This window comes from Anabrus simplex, chromosome 2 (genome assembly GCF_040414725.1).
Source record: "Anabrus simplex isolate iqAnaSimp1 chromosome 2, ASM4041472v1, whole genome shotgun sequence".
NCBI lineage: Eukaryota > Metazoa > Arthropoda > Insecta > Orthoptera > Tettigoniidae > Anabrus > Anabrus simplex.
The window spans coordinates 1,131,969,058-1,131,990,085 of record NC_090266.1 but is presented as its reverse complement, the minus strand read 5'-3'; the positions used below and the strand labels follow the sequence as shown (position 1 = coordinate 1,131,990,085).

Genomic DNA, 21,028 nt, shown 5'->3' with positions numbered 1-21,028 from the left:
CTGCGTTTGAAACATTAAATAATTACTTTTTTTAATGAATGAGTTTATAAAAATAAATCTTTGCATTTAATTAATTCAACTAAAGTTAGTAAGCACATATTTGCTCCTCATTTCAAGTAGTTAGGCTCTCTTCTGAATCCCATCGTTTGGTTAAGATCGTGACCGAAATATTCCCGCTACGACCCCAAGATTTAAGAGTTTGATATTGCTCTACTGCAGCAGCTGTGGCCGACCAACGATGGAATGATAAGTTAAAGGGTTCAGTACCATAACAACAAACATATATGAAAGCAAGATATTAGAAGAAGTTATTTCCAAAGAAGTAATTTCATTATAACGAAATAATAAAAATTAAAAGCAACACGTGGAAACAAGAAAAATGTATATGACAGTTAGGAAAGATTACTTCGAATAGCGTAAGATAATAATTATAACGAAACGTACATAAACTTACAGAAATTAGTAATCACTAAGTAATTCTCTCTAAATTTACTAAATATATCTTCAAGTGTTCTGTTACCAGTAACTTAACATACCGAGCGAAGTTACCGCATGTGTTTTGTAGCTGGTGTGGAAATACATTTTGTTTGGCCTATATATGTGGCGTTGCAGTTCAGTTCTTGACATTTGAGTTCACAAAGTCCTGATTTGGACAAAAAGGTCTTTTCGTTTAGATTGCACCTGATGATGTGTCTTTACAGTGTGTTAGTCGTTTTAAAGGCTAGCTTTAGACCTTGTTTTTTGAAACTATTGACAATTTTTCATGTGGGCTGGTTCACGTAGTTGAGTAAAATATATTTTTCTCTTTCATGTGTGTTTTTCTAGTGTTTTCCTTTGTTTATGTAATAATTTATCTACTGTATTGGGAGGGTGGTTGTTTTCTTTCGCGATTTGTTTTATTGTTTGTATTTCACCATTAAAATCTGTTGTGCTCACTGGTATGGAAACTGCTCTTTGTACCATTGCATTCAGGTTTACTAATTTGTGTATGGGTGGTGGGTTCGTTGTCTGTTGTGTGTAAAGTATGAGTGGGTTTTCTGTATATTTTATAGAACAGGTTGTCATTATAACTATTGAACTATGATGTCCGAAAAGTTGACTTTTTCATTATTTTCTAGTTCCATTGACAATTTGATTGACTTGTGTAAGGAGTGCAGTGTGTTTGATAACTGTTATGCGTTTGTGAGGTCATCAGCGCATTACTTCATATACATATCTGCTCCAATGTAACATTCCGTTACTTTTGGCATCCCACTGAATAGACATACTACACTACTTTTTTACACGATTACACACAAGAAGTTATCAATAAACAAAAGATCATTGACAAAAAAATCAGTAAGGCTGGTTGTTTAATAAATAATTTTCAAACTTATTCTGGAAACATTTCTCTATTTTATTTGATAACGGTGAGCGTATATAAAGAAACAAGAAATCAACAAAAAAATTGCGCATCCATTTAAACTTAAGCAACTTTTGGTACTCCGCTGAATGGGCATACTACACTGATTTTTTACACGATTACATAAAATAAGTTATAAAAAACAAAAGAAAGCAATAAATACTCGCAAATTTTCATCATAAAATAATTAATAGATTGGACACAACCTTTTCAAATATGGAAATAAATCTGCTAGAAAAAGAATTTCAAGTTCAACATGCTATGATCGTCATACCGAAAAAACTTAAAATAACTAATAACTGATGTAGAAATTGCTTGCAAAGACATATCCGTACCTCGAAGAGAAATGACGAAAAACGCAGCCACCAACGAAGCCCCAGAAATAATTTCTTATGACAAGTGCGTTAAAATATGAATTGCAAAACTCGATACCCGGCATTAAAACAGTTAAGAACAAAATAAACAAGCGAGAACGTCATCGTCACTAAAGCAGATAATGGGAATACAACAGTCATAATGTAAGAAGACGATTACACAGATAAAACAAGACAATTCATCAGCAACAATGGAATTCAAAAGTTGAAACGTGACTCGGGATATGTATTTCAAAACGGGGTAAAAGGTTGATCAAGTAAACCGAACTTATTCTCACAAAACAAGTAAAATTGAGACATAGAATAAAAATACCGAACTCTCCACCCTAAGAGCCCTCTCTAAAATACACAAAAACTGGTGTCCCATTAGACCAAGCGTAAATTTCAAAGATACCCGAAGATTAAATGTAAGAAATCTACAGTGGCAAATGCTAAAAGGAAAAAAAAATCTCACTCAAAGGAGACAAAAAACAAGATACGTGAATTTACATACCAAAGAAAACAAAACCAAACCAGCCTCAATGAGAGTACACATTTAAAAAGTGCACCTCTCTTTACGCTACTTAACTTATTTTCATAAAACTTTTCACACCTTTTGCATTAACGCTTAATGAAACCCACAGTAGGCTACTCTAGCCTTAAAACTCTACAATGTGGATTAGTATTTTCTTATCCGCACTAAATTATCTGAATAGGTAATAATTTATCACTAAAAATAAGGCCTTACAAGAAACTCTTTAATTCAGTTCCGCATTTTTATTTCATCTAAACTATTATCTTGAATTTACTCCATAAAACACGAAAGTACATTATAAGACGACGAAGCAGCACCTCCCCGCCCCCCTCTGCACAGAACAGGATTATTTCCTACAGCATTTCCCTCACACAACTACATAGTAACTATGACCGGAGAAAAGGAACTGGTTTTAGTCGAAACGTAGGGCCGAATTCATAGTCAGCACTTATATATAAGTGGAACCCTTAAGTAATAAGGAATCACTTATAACAAGTGTTCACTTATGAGTTTACATTTCATAGACAGCACTTAAAGAACACACTCATTGAGACAGTAAGTATCACTGGAGATGTGGCAATGTAGATTTCTTACATTTGATCTTCGGGTATCTTTGAAATTTACATTATACTATGCCCATGCTTCCTGGATCGCGTTGTTCTGGCTACCGATTAGTGGGATGATCTATTGCGTTTTGCTTATCGGAGAACATCGCACGACCGCGCGCGACATTTTTGAGGTTAAAAGATCGTCTATATTGTATTTGGTTATCATAATGGACAAAAAAAAAACAGCGAGGTGAGACGGCACCTGCAAGAACATGCACATAATATAGAACAAGCAGATCGACGCAGTTTCCCATCAGAATGTGAATGACGTGTGAAAAACTTGTTGTGGACAATGCAAACTACGAAAATGCCGAGTCTAATATTCTTCTTAATATAATATGTTTATAGTTATCCAGGTACTCGAACCTATACAAATATTCATCCAAATGTATAATATCTAGTCTTACAACGCTTTTAAAGATTTGACAAATTTATCCGTAGGTAACCGTTATGTTGTATTAGGCCTAATTACTTCTCCAATAAAACGTAAATAGTATGTTTTGATGTGCGATGCCATAATTTCAGAAACTTCTGATATAATCCGGCAAATGATTGGTTGATAACCTGATATAATTAACACAAATCAGCCTTAAAATAAATGGTGGTAGTGCAACACGTTCATGTTTCTTATAACTTCTTTACTATTCCATAGGCCTACAGTCTTGATAACTTATCAACTGTAACACGTTTCCAATTAATTAAGCGAAATACCGGTAATGATGATCGTGATAATAATAATAATAATAATAATAATAATAATAATAATAATAATAATAATAATAATAATAATAATAATAACCTGAAATTAAGAGGTGGCATAAAGTATCAAAACAATATCTTCATTAATGGTGAGGTAGTGAGTCCTTCAGAGGTGATGTTCACTCTCTCAATCAAAGGAACAAGAATATTCATAACTGTCGCTTTACTAAAATGGAACCTTCTTTAAACTGTTGATCACATTACATTTCGACAAGATTTTCCATCTCTACCATGTGCAAGGAAAGCATTCTGTGAATGAATTTAAACATATTCAGCAAAATCATCATCCTCCATCTTGCTGCAACATAAGTGAGTCACTTAAGTGTGTGTGGGAGGTCCACTTATATCAATAAGTGGGACACTTAAGCAGGTAATATGAAATGAAACTTGGCTTATAAGTGGGCACTTATGTATAAGTGTTGTCTATGAATTCGGCCCGTAGTCGCTGGAGGTAACGGACCGTTAGCAGCATAGATAAGTACGGAAAACCTTTTCAACGTTACTAAAGTTACACAACTTAAGAAATATTGTACATATATGTGCGTGAATTTTTTTTTACAAGTTGGTTTACGTCGCACCGCTACAGATAGGTCTTGTGGCGGCGATGGGACAGGAAAGGCCTAGAAGTGGGAAGGAAGCGGCCGTGGCTTTATTCAAGGTGTTAAAAAGGAAAACCACGTAAAACCATCATTATGGCTCCTGACAGTGGGGCCCGAACTCACTATCTCCCGAATATTAGATACTGGCCGCACTTAAGCCACTGCAGGTATCAAGCTCGGATGCGCATGATTTAAAGTGATTTGATAGAATCTGAGGATGTTCTTGTAAAATGAAAGGTCTCATTCTTTATTGATTACTGTGTGGTTTTCGATGGACTGAAAAGCTTTGAATTTACAGTGACCAGACAATGAAAAGTATAGCTTCCTTCTTAACAAATTATTAAGCCAGTTAGATAAGTTACTAATCCAAATGACACAAATCGCTAAAAATTAAAATCATTACCATGGACAAATCAGTTGCATTTATTATGAGATATCTAGAATTGAATGAAGCTCATTCCCCAATACTTAACATTGTAAATACAAGATCATCATATATTATTGTTAGTAATATTATTATTAACGCAGAGGAAATTATGTCATAACGGTGATTCAAACAATTTCAAATTTCTTACACTGGCTTGAAACTTATGTCCTAACGGCACTGGACTCCTGATCGACAGCTGTCTATTCTGATGTGGGTTTGGATACCATGTGGTCCGCATGGTAGATTCTACACCCTTTCGTATCATGCCACTTATGTTTCAAATCCTCGAGTGTCGTTGCGAGGCTGAGTGAACCCATTTTCGGAGTAGGGGATAAAGCTGCATGAATTAGTTTGCATCAGAAGTGCGAGACATACGACAGAGGATAAATTAAGCAGCCCAATGATGGACTCGGCCATGCAACGTACAACAGACGAGGAAAGGAAGCCCTAGAATAATGGACTCGACCACGGAGCGTTCAACAGACGAGGAAAGGAAGACCTAGAATAATGGACTCGGCCATGGAGCGTTCAACAGACGAGGAAAGGAAGACCTAGAATAATGGACTCGGCCATGGAGCGTTCAACAGACGAGGAAAGGAAGCCCTAGAATAATGGACTCGGCCACGGAGCGTTCAACAGCCGAGGAAAGGAAGACCAGGTATAATGGACTCGGCCATGGAGCGTTCAACAGACGAGGAAAGGAAGACCTAGAATAATGGACTCGGCCATGGAGCGTTCAACAGACGAGGAAAGGAAGACGTAGAATAAGGGACTCGGCCACGGAGCGTTCAACAGGCGAGGAAAGGAAGACCAGGTATAATGGACACGGCCATGGAGCGTAAGAAAAGCGAGGAAAGGAAGATCTCGATTTCGATAGCTAGACTCACTTCTTAACGATTTCATAGTAAAGGGAACAGGAGCAGATGCAGTTTCAGTGCAATCTGCGAAAACGTACTGTGAAGGGGCAGAGAATTGCAGACTGAACGCTTAAACACATGCATAACAATGAAGGCAAAGGAAGTAGGTCATCCATTTTACATTTGACACCAAACAGTTCTGGCCGGTTTACTGAAAAGAGACGTTGTGGTTTTGTGAGCTAATTACACCATATTGATGGATTATAGAAATACCATAATAATAGAGCATAACGAGGGAAGTACTTAGTTCAACAATGTTTCACGTGCTTTACTACACAGTAAGCATAACGTTGATTTAGGATTCTCATTCGCAGATATATGATTCATTTTGATTTGCAGCCCAACATCCGATCACTAATGAGACTAAACTTGATTACAGATCTGTACTTGCAATTCAAGATGATTGAGTTTTAGCTAGTTAATGCTCCCAATGAACAACTAGTCTTTTATTCTGCATGCCAGTTACACGGCACAGAGTGAAATACAAAGGTTACACTTCACTTACCACATATGCCCCGTATATATTTTGCCGCCTGGCACCGCGGTGTAGGTGGTAACGCGTCCGCCTGTCACCCGGTGGCCCCGGGTTCGATTCCCGGCTGGGAATGTAAATGATTAATATCCTTGGCCTTGGGACTGTATATTTGTGTTATCCTCAACGTTCCTTTCCTCACATACAACACTCTACACTTCCTCCGTTCCAATTACACGCATATTACAATCATATCACATGGTGAAAGTAGGGGCAAAAGATATCTATAGGTCGACGCCCCGAACAAATGGCATTGTATATATATATTGCCATTAAGAAGGAGTTACCAATGCCCATTTTTCTGCATTTCAGCAAATACGGAAGTTAATGTAGAACATATGAATTGAATTAGAAATGTATTACAAAGATTTTGAACAGTATAGCCTGCCTTAAGGAGATTCGGTACCTGATGAATAGGAATTCTGGAGATATTAATACTTTTGATTCGCAAAATAATACAATTAAAAAAAATATAATACAATGAAATGTAATACCATCTGTCCCTACAGACTTTCCATGCTTGCGCTTTTTTACAACTGCTTCAACCTGTTTCAATTATGGATGACCAGCGGTAGAATTTTAATGACTTAATAAGTACCGAAGAATAATCTATAAAATAACCAAATATTGTGAGGAAATAACTTAGAATGAGCAAGAAAGTGACTGAAAAATATGAAAGAAAAGTATATCTTTACTCAAAATAGGAAAAGTGTACGTCATCGACGTTACATTTTTTTTTCTAGTTCCTTCACGTCGCACCGGCACAGATAGGTTTTATGGCGACGATGGGACAGGAAAGGGCAAGGCATGGGGAGGAAGCGGCCGTGGCCTTAATTAAGATACAGCCCCAGCATCTGCCTGGTGTAAAAATGGGAAACCACGGAAAGGCATTTTCAGGGCTGCCGGCAGTGAGGTTCGAACCCACTCTCTCCCGAATGCTGGATACTGACCGCACTTAAGCTACTTCAGCTATCGAGCTCGGTCACCTAATTTCTAATGTACCGAATATAGTTAATATTGTCAAATGGTAATAACTGCAATAACTTTAAATACAGAAAAACCTGAGGAAAATCTATTTCAGTCGCTTTAATAATGTCCCTCGCAGATGAGGAGTGTCTGTTGAAAAAGCGCGCTATTTCCATCCTAATAGAGTCGCGAAAAAAGGAAAGGAAACGTGTAATAAAAGGCACATGGAACGTACCCATGATCCGGTATTGTACTACTTATAAAGAATTACACCCTCCTCGTCTGGATTGCTCATGACATTCGATAGTATTCGACTACTGCGATGCATATGGACGAAATACTAAAACTTTTCGTGAATTAGAAATGGCACCTTTTGAGCATACACTACTGAAATGAAATAACGGATCATCTGTAAGTCGTCATTATTAGGATACACAATCCTTATAATCCAGTGATATCCTAGATGCCATGTAAGATGTTTGTCGAGATCGGTATGCTGCTGAAAGGTAAAATATTTTATCTATTGCCACTTTCGTTTCCATCAACAACCATTCCAAATAAAGAACAACGTCTCGTCACCTAATACAGTGCCTGGCAAAATAATTGAAGCACCCAGAAGGGGAGAAGGAAACGAAATGGAACTTCAAGTGCTGAGAGGTTATTTCAGTTATTACAAAATCGAGTCAAATTTACGAAGACCTCAGCAGTACGAGCCCACTTATCAGTATGACGTTGCACTCCCTCTGGTCTGGATGAATGTACTGATTCGGGTGGGAAGGGTGTCATAAAGCCATTATGTCCTCTCCTGAGACAAGCTGGCCCACAGCCGTTGTATCTGATCCTTGTTATCCAGGATACTGGCAGTGGGACGGCGTTGACGTCCGGGCTGCTCCCACACAAGTCCTATCTGGGACAGATGTGGGGATATTGCCGGCCAAGGGAGTATCTCAAAATCACGCAGACAGTTCACAAAACACGTGTCCTATGTGGACAAGCACTGTCCTGTTGAAAAATGGCACCACGGTACTCTCGCATGGACATGCAGGTTGTCCGCGACGTAACGTTGCGCCGTCAGAGTTCCCTCGATCATCACCAGCCGTGACCTGAAGTCATACCTAATGGCTTCCCACACCATAACGACAGGAGTAACACCTCTATGCTTCTCCCAAACATTGGAAGAATGGGACCTCTGCCCAGGTCGCCGCCATACTCGCAGACGATGGTCATCCGGGATAGTGCAGAACCGCGATTCATCGCTGAACACAATGCGACGTCATTCGTCAGCAGTCCATGCTTCGCGGTCACGTCACCACTCCAAACGCAGAGTTCGTGTGGTGGTGTTAACGGCAGCTCACGCATGGGACGGTAATTCCCTAGTACGGATGAATGTAGTCTCCGACTAATGGTGCGGAATGACACCAAATGTTGCCGGGAGTCCGAGGGAGGGGTTACGATGTGCTTGGTGCACAATACGGCAATCCTCCCTTGTAGTGCTGAGCTATGGTCGACCGGTATCTCGATGACGAGTATGCCTGCCCTCACCTTTTCATGCAGTTCAATATCGGGGGACTGTCACATCCGAATGCCTCTAACATTTGGATATTGCACGATTCGACTAGCCGACCAAATGGATACCCATAATGGGGACACTTTCAAACGCTGTCTTACACTAGTGCGCGTCATCTCCGTGTCCTTCTCAATGATCACTCAACTTCTGATGCTGCTTATTACCCTTATATAACCCACTAGTCCTGGTAACAGCCCTGAACACGAACAACAATAATGCACTCTGGTGGCTGTTCTAACTGTCACAGAGAATTGCAACGCTAATCATTTACATACCCGTCGATGATGTGTACGTGTATGAAGTTACATTGTCAGTGCTTCAATTATTTTGGCGTGCAGTGTAGGTATCGTAGGGAATTCCAAAGGGTACAGTTAAGAGTTCTCTTAACTTACTTTATTTCACAGGTTTCGAACTGAGTACTGAATATCTTGGGTTTGATTATTCATACTTATTGCAAGGAGGCTGCGATGATATTCAGATATGTTGATTTCTCGAAGGAAATGCGTAAACATGATTCAATAATAAGCAGAAAAAATGACTTAAAACAGAAAATTATTAATATGAATGACACAAACTTGAAAAATGTACCAAAAATTAAACCTAGCTGTCATGACGAAATAAATACTTCATAAATATGCATTTCTCCAAACTGGCGATCATGATTAGGATTTATATATGCAAGCAATGCCCATGGTTTTCCGGTTAAAAGAAAACATGTCATCAAAATCCGGACCCTGTTGATGGCTTATCAAAATTTTGGGTATGTTCAGATGAAGCGAAATTTGTACCATCACGAAATAAATCTTGGCAGTAATTTCTGTAAACTTCAAACACTCTTTCGATGTTGGACACTATCTGGTGCTCTTGATTTTTAACTGACTAAAACCTAGATTTTAACTTTCCTATTATATATTTTAAGAGGTCTCTGGTTCGAAGCTGATGGTGATGTTCTTCAATCTCAGTACATACTTGCCGGCTTTATACAATTTTATCTCTACTACCAGATTTTTAATGTTATTGTTCGTTATTTGTAGCTCATCTGCTTGATCGGATTTGTTGAAAATCAACTGAACGGCGATGATCTATTCGTTTATACGTGTCCTCTCTCATCCAGTGATTGTCATGACATGCTTGGTGGTGTTTGGGGATTTCTTGGCTACATCTGCAATCCACGACTTTCGTTTTTCCCACACGTCATTCGGTTTCTCGTTTTCGTGAGAAACTGGGGATGATGTGTCTCACATTGTTTCAGTGATCTTATTTCCATCTATGTCTATGCCACAATTTCTTGCGCTAGCTTTAGGAGTATCCGATTTCAGTGCAAACTGTGCCACAAATACTTTGTGTTCAGAAAAACATTCCACTCCAGTACGTTTCTTGGAATTCCATAGGGATATTATCCACCTGTCTCTAACTAACATATATTCAACCTGATTGCGATGCTGACCGTTCGGTGAAGTTCAGGTAAAGGGTCGTCATGGATGATGCGAATGTCCAATGACCAATCTATCTTCTTGTGCAAAATTTCATCAGTCTCTCACATCTGTCGTGCTGATTTCCCCGTCCATATCTTTCAATTACGCCAATCAGATGTTCATCTTCTCTTACACCCTCTTTAGCATTGAAATCTACTTCAGATAAGAATTATTTTCTGGGCTCGGTAGTGACAGCACCACTAAGACTGGCATGGAATTCGTATACATGTTCATCACATGCATCTGACGTTGGAGCATATATTTAAATTTGGGTTGTCTTGATGGCCATAGTGTTGATGATAAAGGAAAATTCTTCGTTTATTGACTGGATTGTAGCCTGAGTCAAGAGTGCTTATATTATCGTGAATTGTGTTCGCTTTCCCTCCTCAATTTTGTATCATTTTCTCATAGAAGAATATTTTTTTTGTATTTAGTTTAGGAATGCCCTTGATTCTTCAAGTAGGTTGCACTCAATACACATGTTTTGAGTCTAATGCAGTCAATTTCTCTCTCTCTCTCTAATACATGTAGTTTCCCAGACTGCAAGAGGCCTCTTACATTCCTTACACCAAGGCATATGGCCCCTTGCTTTCCTTTGCTTGTATTTCTGGCGGTCGCTATTTTCCATGAGTAGCCTGGCATCTTACATACTCATGGCCATTCACCAACTTATCATCACTAGGCCTGAAACCCTCATGACGTCTGGTGTCAGCCGGAGGGCCATGAAAAACTCCATTCAGTGACAGTGTCACCATATCAGCGTTCTTGGGGTGTAAAAATACTAAGGCTCCTTTTATATGTTACATGCCATGTGCTTGAAGCCAGGCATGTGGCGTTTGCACTTGGAAAGGACCCTTTATAGTTTCGTATCTGTCGAGCAGGTACAATGGCAGAGTTTACATCTAAAGTATTCGCAGCTGCATACCTATGCGAGATAAGGGCAGGAAAGAAAAGAGGAAAAGGCATTTCAGTTTTCATCCTCTGAACATTCAAATATACAGTATATGATAGGAGCTTTCAAAATCCTTTACACTGACCTACGAGAGGACGAAAAAATGTTTTTAACTATTTTAGGATGACCCCAAAATCATTTGATGAATTATTTGGAAAAATATAATGTCAGTTCCATATAAGAAAACACTTCCTGCCCATTCGTCCAATAGAGCGGTTCTGTGAAACTACAATCTACAGATGTATTAAATACAAAGAACATTATATAAAATACCATGTAAAAACTAAATGTAAATTATTTCTAACATTATGTTTGTAACTTAAGCTTTGAGTAAAGTTCATGTCCTTTGTATATTGCTGACTAGTCATTTCACATTTAAAACTATTCAAAACTTGCTGATTTCCAAGAATGTGTAGATTCATCTAGGCAAATATATGATGGCCGGCGTTGATGTGGATCATTATAGTAAATTTGGAATTGACCTGGATCAGACAAAGATGTAGAAGGTTGATTTGGGAGGACATAACTCAATTTGGACTGACCCGAATCGGTTTGGTTTCGAGAGTGTGCATTATATGAATCTTTCTTCATACGTAGGGCTGATAATGCTGCAGATTTACTCCCACGCCTTATTCCGAAGATCTCGATTTTTGTAGTCTTCGTTACCTGGATCCCATAATACCGATCTACACTGCATTCGCTAGTATCCGTATCCGTATCTAATCCAGCATCCATTGTCCTGGTTAGCACTCGACTAGACCACAAACTGTACTGAACCGCCCGGCATGAAGCGTCAACTATAAACATTTCCATAAGATTTTGGTCCCACCCGCGCGGCGTGACATGTCAGGCATGGCGGCCACCTGCTCGTCCCGATCCGCCTCAGTCACATGCCTGGCGGGAGGAAGCGACCGCGAGACGCGAGCAGGTAAGTATAAAATGGTCCCATTTAAACAATGTTAATTCACATGCTTGGCATGCGGCGTGTAGCATGTGGCATGTAACTATAAAAGGAGCCTAAAAGGCTCCTTTTATACTTACATGCGTCATGCTACATGCCGTATGCTTGAAGCCAGGCATGTGGCGTTAGCCCTTGGAAGGGACCCTTTTATAGTTTCGTATCGGTCGAGCAGGTACAACGGCAGAGTTTACAACTAAAGTTTTCGCAGCTGCATACCTCTGCGAGATTATGGCAAGAAAAACGAAGAGGAAAAGTCATTTCAGTTTTTATCCTCTGAACATTCAAATATATATCATAGGAGCTTTCGAAACCCTTTACACTGACCTACGAGAGGACGAAAGTATGTTTTAATTATTTTAGGATGACCCCAAAATCATTTGATGAATTCTTTGGAAAAATAGAATGCCAGTTCCATATTACAAGAAAACACTTCATGCCCATTCGTCCAATAGAGCGGTTCTGTGTAACTCTGGGGTATGTATATTTTTCTTTCGGCATTCACAGTAGAACTAAGTTCTACAATCTAGAGATGTATTAAATACAAAAAACATTATATAAAATACCATGTAAACAACTAGACTAAATATAAATTATTTCTAATACCATGTTTGTAACTTTAGCTTTGAGTGAAGTTAATTGTCATTTGTATATTGCTGAATAGTCACATCACATTTAAAACTATTCGGGACTTGCTGATTTCCAAGAATGTGTAGATTCATCTAGACAAATGCATATATGATAACCGGCGTTGATATGTATGAATATAGTGAATTTGGAATTGGCCTGGATTAGACAAAGATGTAGAAGGTTTCTTTGGGAGGACATAACTCAATTGGGACTGACCCGAATCTGTTTGGTTTCGGGAGTGTGCGTTATATGAATCTTTCTTCATACGTAGGGATGATAACTCTGCAGATTTCCTTCCTCGCGTTATTCCGAAGATCTCTGCTTTTGTAGTCGTTGCCTGGATCCCACAATACCGGTCTACTCTGCACTTCAGTAATGAGCACCTCTGTATCTAAACCAGCATCCATTGTCCTCGTTAGCACTCGACTAGACCACAACCTATACTGAACCGCCCGGCATAACGCGTCAACTATAAACATTCCCATTAGGCTTTGGTCCCACCCGCGTGGCGTGACATGTCAGGCGTGGCGGCCACCTGCTCGTCCCGACCCGCCTCAGTCACATGCCTGGCGGGAGGAAGCGACCGCGAGACGCGAGCAGGTAAGTATAAAATGGTCCCATTTAAACAATGTTAATTCACATGCTTGGCATGCGGCGTGTAGCATGTGGCATGTAACTATAAAATGAGCCTAGGGTCCCGGGTCCTCCTGCGTCGCAGTAGCTGCAGCCGTAAAGATCCATGATGTGAAGACGCCTGCAGGTGTGTGATTTTCAACCGTACCGATTCCCACAATCTCCGCTCGAAAAAATCACTGCGAGTGTTTCTGGTGACAAATTCCTGGATGTATTTCAGTATCATTTTCTCCACTGAGGACCCATCAACAAATCTAAAGAGGCTCCCCCACACAATGGTGTAGGCCCTTCAGGGAGTTGAGTAATGTATTGCCCCTAACACACGGCGTACACATTCAGGGTGTACGGTCTTCTCCCTTACCATAGCAAGACACACTACCCTGGCCAGACATTGAATATATATTGAATTAAAATTTAAAAAGGAGTGCGACACTTACGGGACAACCAAGAAGGGGAATACATTATTTCCCTAAATGAGGACGATATTTTTAAATGAGCGGTTTTCTAAATGCATAACAAATGTCTTGTACGGACCGTTTTATTCCTTGAGCAACCGAAATTATGAAGTTCTGTCAGCGTCTACAGCAAGACCGGGTGTAGACACGCGACGTACCGAACGCCCTATCTGTAACGTAAAGAACCAACCGTTCTACCGACCGGTATTTTGGCTTGTATATTTTCAGTTTTTATTGATCTTAATATTAATACGTTCAGATAACTTTATACTGAAGCAACGAATGTGATAACTGACATGTGCTCATATAGTTCGCTCGTGAAGTATGCACGAGATTTCTGAATCAATTTTCGGGCAAGCGGATGCTCTGAATCGTCACACAGTTAACTCAATTCAGTGGTAATAAATTTAGATAAACAAGGAACATATTAGAGTAGAAACCTGATCGGAACCGCTATATCTTCACAGAGAATGTATGGAAAATAGTTGGAGCTAATCTAGAAAGTTAACCTGGGCATGCAGTAGTCGTAGAAATAACCGTGTTAGAGATTGAATTGGAGTGGTAAATCATGATTAGTGTTCCGGTATGTTTAATAAGCAAATAATACAAATACTGTTAGTATTTCTAATTTAGTCTTACTCCTTGGCTGAATTGTCAGCGTACTGCCCTTCAGTTCAGAGGGTCCCGGCCGGGTTGGAGATTTTAATCGCTTCTAATTAATTATTCTGGCTCGGAGACTACGTGTTTTCGTCTGTCTCAACACTCTTCTATTCATATTCAGACAACACACCACTATATAGGGATGGCGCCAGGAAGGCCATCCGGCCGTAAAACATGACCAAATACACACGTTCGACGCAGTTCGCACCCGCGACCCCACATGTGTGTAAAAAGCGGCCGAAGATGAATACTGTTAGTATTTATCATTTACAGTGGGTGAACTTCCTACTTGAAAACTTGGAATCCTTAAGTGCTCAGGAGATGAAATACACAGGAGTTAAAGGGTACTCTCGAATTCACAGGGTTTTGAATAACGATGTCCACCAAGAAATGTATGTGAAACATATACTGCTGTGTATGTTTAAACACAGAACAAAACTGGACAAACATTTAAACTACTCCTCTCCACTTAATGTTTGTATATTTCGTGAACCATGTGACCATGCCACTGTGGGGAGTCCCGTGCGTCCTGGAAGCAGATTGCCGAGCCGTAGCTGCGACCATATCGGATGGGTGTCTGTCGACAGATCAGACTAATGAATGGTTCATCAAAAGAGAGGTGGGTCTGGGGGTCGCAACATTTCGGAAGTTGCAAGGGCAGCAGCCTGGATGATTGACTAATATATTGTTTGTTTCTAGCAAAAAGTTAATCAGCAAATATTGGACGTTACTATCCAGAGCCATAAGATAGACTCACACCGAAAGGGATACGTTAATAACTCAAAATAAGCCCATTAAAAAGTACAGGAATAGTTACATAACATGAAGGAATTCGAAACGAAATACCTTTCATATACTCTGTTTCTTACAAATTGGGATTTCAAAAGTCAGATACGTTTGGAACATGGAAGAAAACAAATTCACGGAGACTAAATTACGAATAATCGGTCAAAATCGTAAAGACCAGAATCAATGCGTAATGCGTCGTCTCCGTGATGGTTCTCTGAATGGTCAAAGTGTTATAGTAAGAAAGGCCAGGAACTGGGGCCGCTCCTCAAGAAGACAGCATTTTTGAGAATGTAAATAGGGGAAATTTAAGCAAACATGGATTCTCAACAAGATTTGAAAAGCGATCAAAGTCCGCCCCATAGTGAAATCTAATAGTTGGTTCGTACAGCTCGGAAACTAAACGATTCTTGAAGCACACGGTGGATAAGGAAAATAATGCGAGGTATACTTCTACCAAGGCCGCCTCTGTGGTGTAGTGGTTAGCGTGATTAGCTGCCACCCCCGGAGGTCCGGGTTCGATTCCCGGCTCTGCCACGAAATTTGAAAAGTGGTACGAGGGCTGGAACGGGGTCCACTCAGCCTCGGGAGGTCAACTGAGTAGAGGTGGGTTCGATTCCCACCTCAGCCATCCTCGAAGTGGTTTTCCGTGGTTTCCCACTTCACCTCCAGGCGAATGCCGGGATGGTACCTAACTTAAGGCCACGGCCGCTTCCTTCCCTCATCCTTGTCTATCCCTTCCAATCTTCCCATCCCCCTACAAGGCCCCTGTTCACCATAGCAGGTGAGGCCGCCTGGGCGAAGTACTGGTCATACTCCCCAGTTGTATCCCCCGACCAAGAGTCTGAAGCTCCAGGACACTGCCCTTGAGGCGGTAGAGGTGGGATCCCTCGCTGAGTCCGAGGGAAAAGCCGAACCTGGAGGGTAAACAGATGATGATGATGATGATACTTCTACCAAACCATTAGTGAATTATGATGGTGACTGGTAAATTCTGGAATGTGTTGAGATCAAGACTTTTGTGATCTTTCTAGTACAGAAGTACCACTGGCTGGACATTTTCACCATAATTATTATTCACGTATACACTGTACGTCTATTTCACTCCTTGTTGGTAAGAGTTCCATCATACAGCCATATAATTACATGAAATATACACCTCATCCGTGCATGAAATAGTTAATCGCTAATGAAAAGCATTTAGCCCGCCAGGATTCGGAATAGCCAAAATAGATACATGAATGAATACTTTGAGATGGGTTTTGCTGAACAAGAAGCAATACTAGTATAAATTTAACAATGTTCTGAAATATATTTAAAGATACAGTTAAAATGTTAAAAAAGTGAAAGTTCAGTTTTTGAGGTTTTGATATCTATAAAGCACTACTTCCATAATAGCAAAATTAAAACATATCTCAAACCATTGCCTGAAATATTCTTAACATCTTTCAGAAACTGTGTTTGGTTTTATTAACAAACTAAACTTAAGTTATTTAGAGTCTCCTTGTTACACCAGAGAAGTCCGAAACTTTGTAGACATATTACTAATAAAGGCCTGTACTATGATTCACACGAATTACGTGTGTTATTCTGATTTATAGGACATAAAAAACTTTCTGTACTAAAACCTGTTTTACATGTGTGTTTATAGTGTTATAATTTTTATTTAAATTTTGTGTATTTGAAGACTGGAAGTTTTTTATGTCCTATTTGACTAAGTCGACACTGGAAAGTATGGCGTCCTTCTTAACAAAATGATATCGTCGCTGCCGGGACAAAACATCCTATGTGAAATATTATATCTTAGAACTTTGGTCGGTAATGTTCTGTCAGCTAAGGTGCAATATTGTGTGCATAGTGTCAAGGAATTCTCGCTCTTCATAATGTATGTGCTGCGGGTCAGTACATCTCCAAAAATATCTTCACATAGGAGGTTTTGTCCCAGCAACGACGATATTCTGATTTATTTCAGATCATCGAGCTCATGGAATCAGTCACGTGATACATCACAGGGTAACTGTGGTATATCATTTTTTAAATTTTGCGAAACTGATGGAACTGATATTTTAATTCTTTTCATATATTTTGTTGCCTGAAATCATAAACAGTTTAATATCTTGAATACAAAAGAGAGGTGCAGATGTGCCACCTCCTTCAATTGGTGAATATATTTGTCTAGCATAAATAAATAATAGGCTAATTCCGATGGCATACAATTTCTTCTCATAAACTAATTCCTGTTCCTAATTCGTTCCTAGGCAAAGTCATTAACTCGACCTTTGCCATTATTACAAGACATATGACTTTTTCATTGAAATGTCCATAATTCACGCGTATGAACTGACAGGACATTTCTGTGAATCCCTCACCGACTGAATGTTTGACTAGCAACAAATCTAGTGCAAAAATATGACAATCCTACTTTAATATTAACCTACATGTACTTACCTTTCTTGAGCACAAAAATGCACGGATGATCGAAGAGGAAATCACGGAAGGAATTACACTCTGGGTCCACGTGCGGCTCTCGACAAAGGCACGTGGGCCGGAAGAAAGGGAAGGCTTGCAGTGTTCTAAGAGCTGCCTGACACTTCGTCACAGTCACTGTTGAGCACGCCACTGAAACAGAAATTGATGGAATGATCATTAACCGTGTGTATTGCGAACTTTGCATTTGATAATAAAACTATTTGATTGATCGAAATAAAATCTGAAAAATGTCGGGTCAGGCAGTCACCATACCTATACTAAGAAAATTAATTAACTAAATAGTGCTCAATAAAATATAGTGGTTACTCAGTAATGTCTTCAGTTGGGAATTACCGGGCTGAATGGCCCAGACGGTTGAGGCGATGGCCTTCTGACCCCAACTTGGCAGGTTCGACACTGACTCAGTCCGGTGCCCAAATAGGTCAGCCTCGTGTCAGTAGACTTACTGGCACGTTAAAGCTCCTGCTGGACGAAATTCCGGCATGTCATTATCTCTAAAAACCGTCAAACGTAGTTAATGTGACGTAAAAACATTATTATTATTATTATTATTATTATTATTATTATTATTATTATTATTATTATTATTATTATTATTAATGTTATAAATGGGAATTAATCAGGAAGGGTTGAGGTAAAATAATGGACAAAATCAAATTCAGTTATGTAACGTTTTTTTAAAAATGCACTCAAGACTTCATACGACGTCGAAAATTTTTTTCTTAGAGGTAGATTAAACAAAGCAAGGTACCATGAGCTCCCAATGAGATATTTTATTTTACAGACATATATTATGATACATAGTAGCGTGTCACTGATAGACATTACTATTCAACATAGTCACCATTCTTGCTCTAGCACTTGCTTCACCGTTATACCAAGCCATTGATGCCGGTATGGAAGAAACCGGCGTCCAGTCCCAGATGCAACGTCATGACGGTAAGCTGAACGGGCGCAAAGTCGTTAAATCCCTTAAAGCCTAGGGACTTCTTCAACTTTCCGAAGAGATGAATATAAGTGGATGGCAGTTCGGGTCGGTAGGAAACTAGAAGTACCGCGTCAGTTCATTAGTGCTATTGCCTTTATGTGGCCTGGCGTTGTCGTGCAGCAACACGACGCCTTTCGAGAGAAGTCCAGATAATTTTCTGTGAATTGCTACCAGTAAACGATCCAGTGTATATCACGTAAGTGTTAGCATTCATCGTCGCTCCCCTGACGTGGAAATGAACCATCAGGAGCTTCGACACAGCCGTGACCCGGCACCTCACTGATTTCCATCTATTCGGACCGCTGAAGAAGAATCCGGGTGGTAAGCGATTCGACCACGACACGGCCGTCATGATTGGACTTCTGAGACTGGATGCATGTTTCACCCATTTCGTCCTCGATGCCTTGGTGTACCGTTGAAACAAGTGCATGACCAAAATTTGTGACTAACGGTATGCTGAATAGACCTAGTAATGCGTGTGACTGCCCTACTATTGGGTATCCTCACATCTGTCTGTAAAATAAAGTGTCTCCATATGAGCTCTTCTTACCTTATTCATTGAAGCGCATTTGTAATATAAGCATTGACTAGATAATTATAGAAAACTCACTCTGACTAGCTAATTAGCGTAGATTAAGCAACTAATACCTCCACGCTTAAGGTTGTGAAATTGAATCGCGGAACAGATTGTTGGCATTTAACAGTATTTAAATTCGAGAAATCATCGTCTTTTGATTTAGTGGCACGTTGAGTATACCTTCCCAATTTTATCCAGTGGATCTAGAAACCTATAGCCTTTGAAAGGATGTTCACTAATACTATTATTTTAATACTTATGTTATCGGCTCTACATCACGTTATCTGCTTTGACGGTGCCTGGAGACGCCGAGGTGGCGGAATTTAGTACCGTGGGAGTTCTTTTACATGCCAGTAAATCTACCGACACGGGACTGACGTATTTGAGCACCTTCAAATACAACCGGATTGAACATCTAACCCGGCCAGTTGTGGTCAGAAGCCCAGCGCCTTAACCGTCCGAAACACTCAGTTATAATAATAATAATAATAATAATAATAATAATAATAATAATAATATATTATTATTATTATTGCTACGGGCTTTACGTCGCACCGACACATATAGGTCTAATGGCGACGATGGGATAGGAAAGGGTTAGGAGTTGGAAGGAAGCGGCCGTGGCCTTAATTAAGGTACAGCCCCAACATTTGCCTGGTGTGAAAATGGGAAACCACGGAAAACCATTGTCAGGGCTGCCGACAGTGGGATTCGAACCCACGATCTCCCGGATGCAAGCTCACAGCCGCGCGCATCTACGCGCACGGCCAGCTCGCCCGGTAATATACCTAGTAATGTGTGTGTGAGTGCCCTACTATGTGTATCTTTACATCTGTCTATAAAATAAAGTTTCTCCTAGCGAAGTTTTCTTACGGTACCTTATTCCTTGAAGAGCATTTGTAATATATGCACTGACTAAAGAAAATGCCCACAGAAATGACACACTTGAAAACCAAATATCAACTAAAAAAACATGTGAAACTATGGATCATAGATAATAAAATTACAGTATAAATATTTGTTCATGAATGAAAAATATACCAAAGACTTAAATATTTTGAGTGATACTTTCAGGGATTAAGAAAAACTCACACCACAGAACAAAATTACAATGCTAATGTAAATATACATACCTTATTAATGTTGTAAACAGTAAGGATTGCAACAATGTATACAAATGTGAAACAACTACACCGGCAGATAAGCACATCAAGTGCTTTGCAGGTGTAAATAATTGCAAAGATAATGTATAATATCCTACTGCATATTTGAAAATGTATTATAGATAAGTTATAAATAAATAAATAAATAAATAAATAAATAAATAAATAAATAAATAAATAAATAAATAAAATTATTTATATTATTATTATTATTATTATTATTATTATTATTATTATTATTATTATTATTATTGTAAGCATCCATCTTAAAAATTTGTCATTAAACAACTTATACGTTGTATCTATCCAATTTCGTTGCAAACCGTTGTACGACATAATGGAGTCAAGAGATCTACTTTATTACGCTTACAAATATAGACTGCATTTACATAATTGAAGGAAGTGTTCAAGAAATATTACGTTCAGTAATATTTGATTATGCCATTTCTTAGAATGCGATAACAATGTAATTTTGTTATATTCCAATATATCGCGAAATTCATTCTCACATGAGACGTGTGGTACCGTTTGGCACCAGGCTATTGTAGGCAGCGTATACACCTGATTTTCTGTAAAATAATGTTTCATGGATTATC

General features: G+C 39.3%; 1 protein-coding gene across 1 annotated transcript in view; it reads right to left on the bottom strand.

The window, feature by feature from the left end:
• The window catches only part of Gfrl (Glial cell line-derived neurotrophic family receptor-like), an 846,523-nt gene that overhangs the window by 686,739 nt on the left and 138,756 nt on the right, over positions 1-21,028 (bottom strand). The window contains exon 3 of the mRNA XM_068226097.1: positions 17,663-17,833. Coding sequence (XP_068082198.1) covers positions 17,663-17,833 — 171 coding nt within the window. The remainder of the gene's footprint in view (positions 1-17,662; positions 17,834-21,028) is intronic.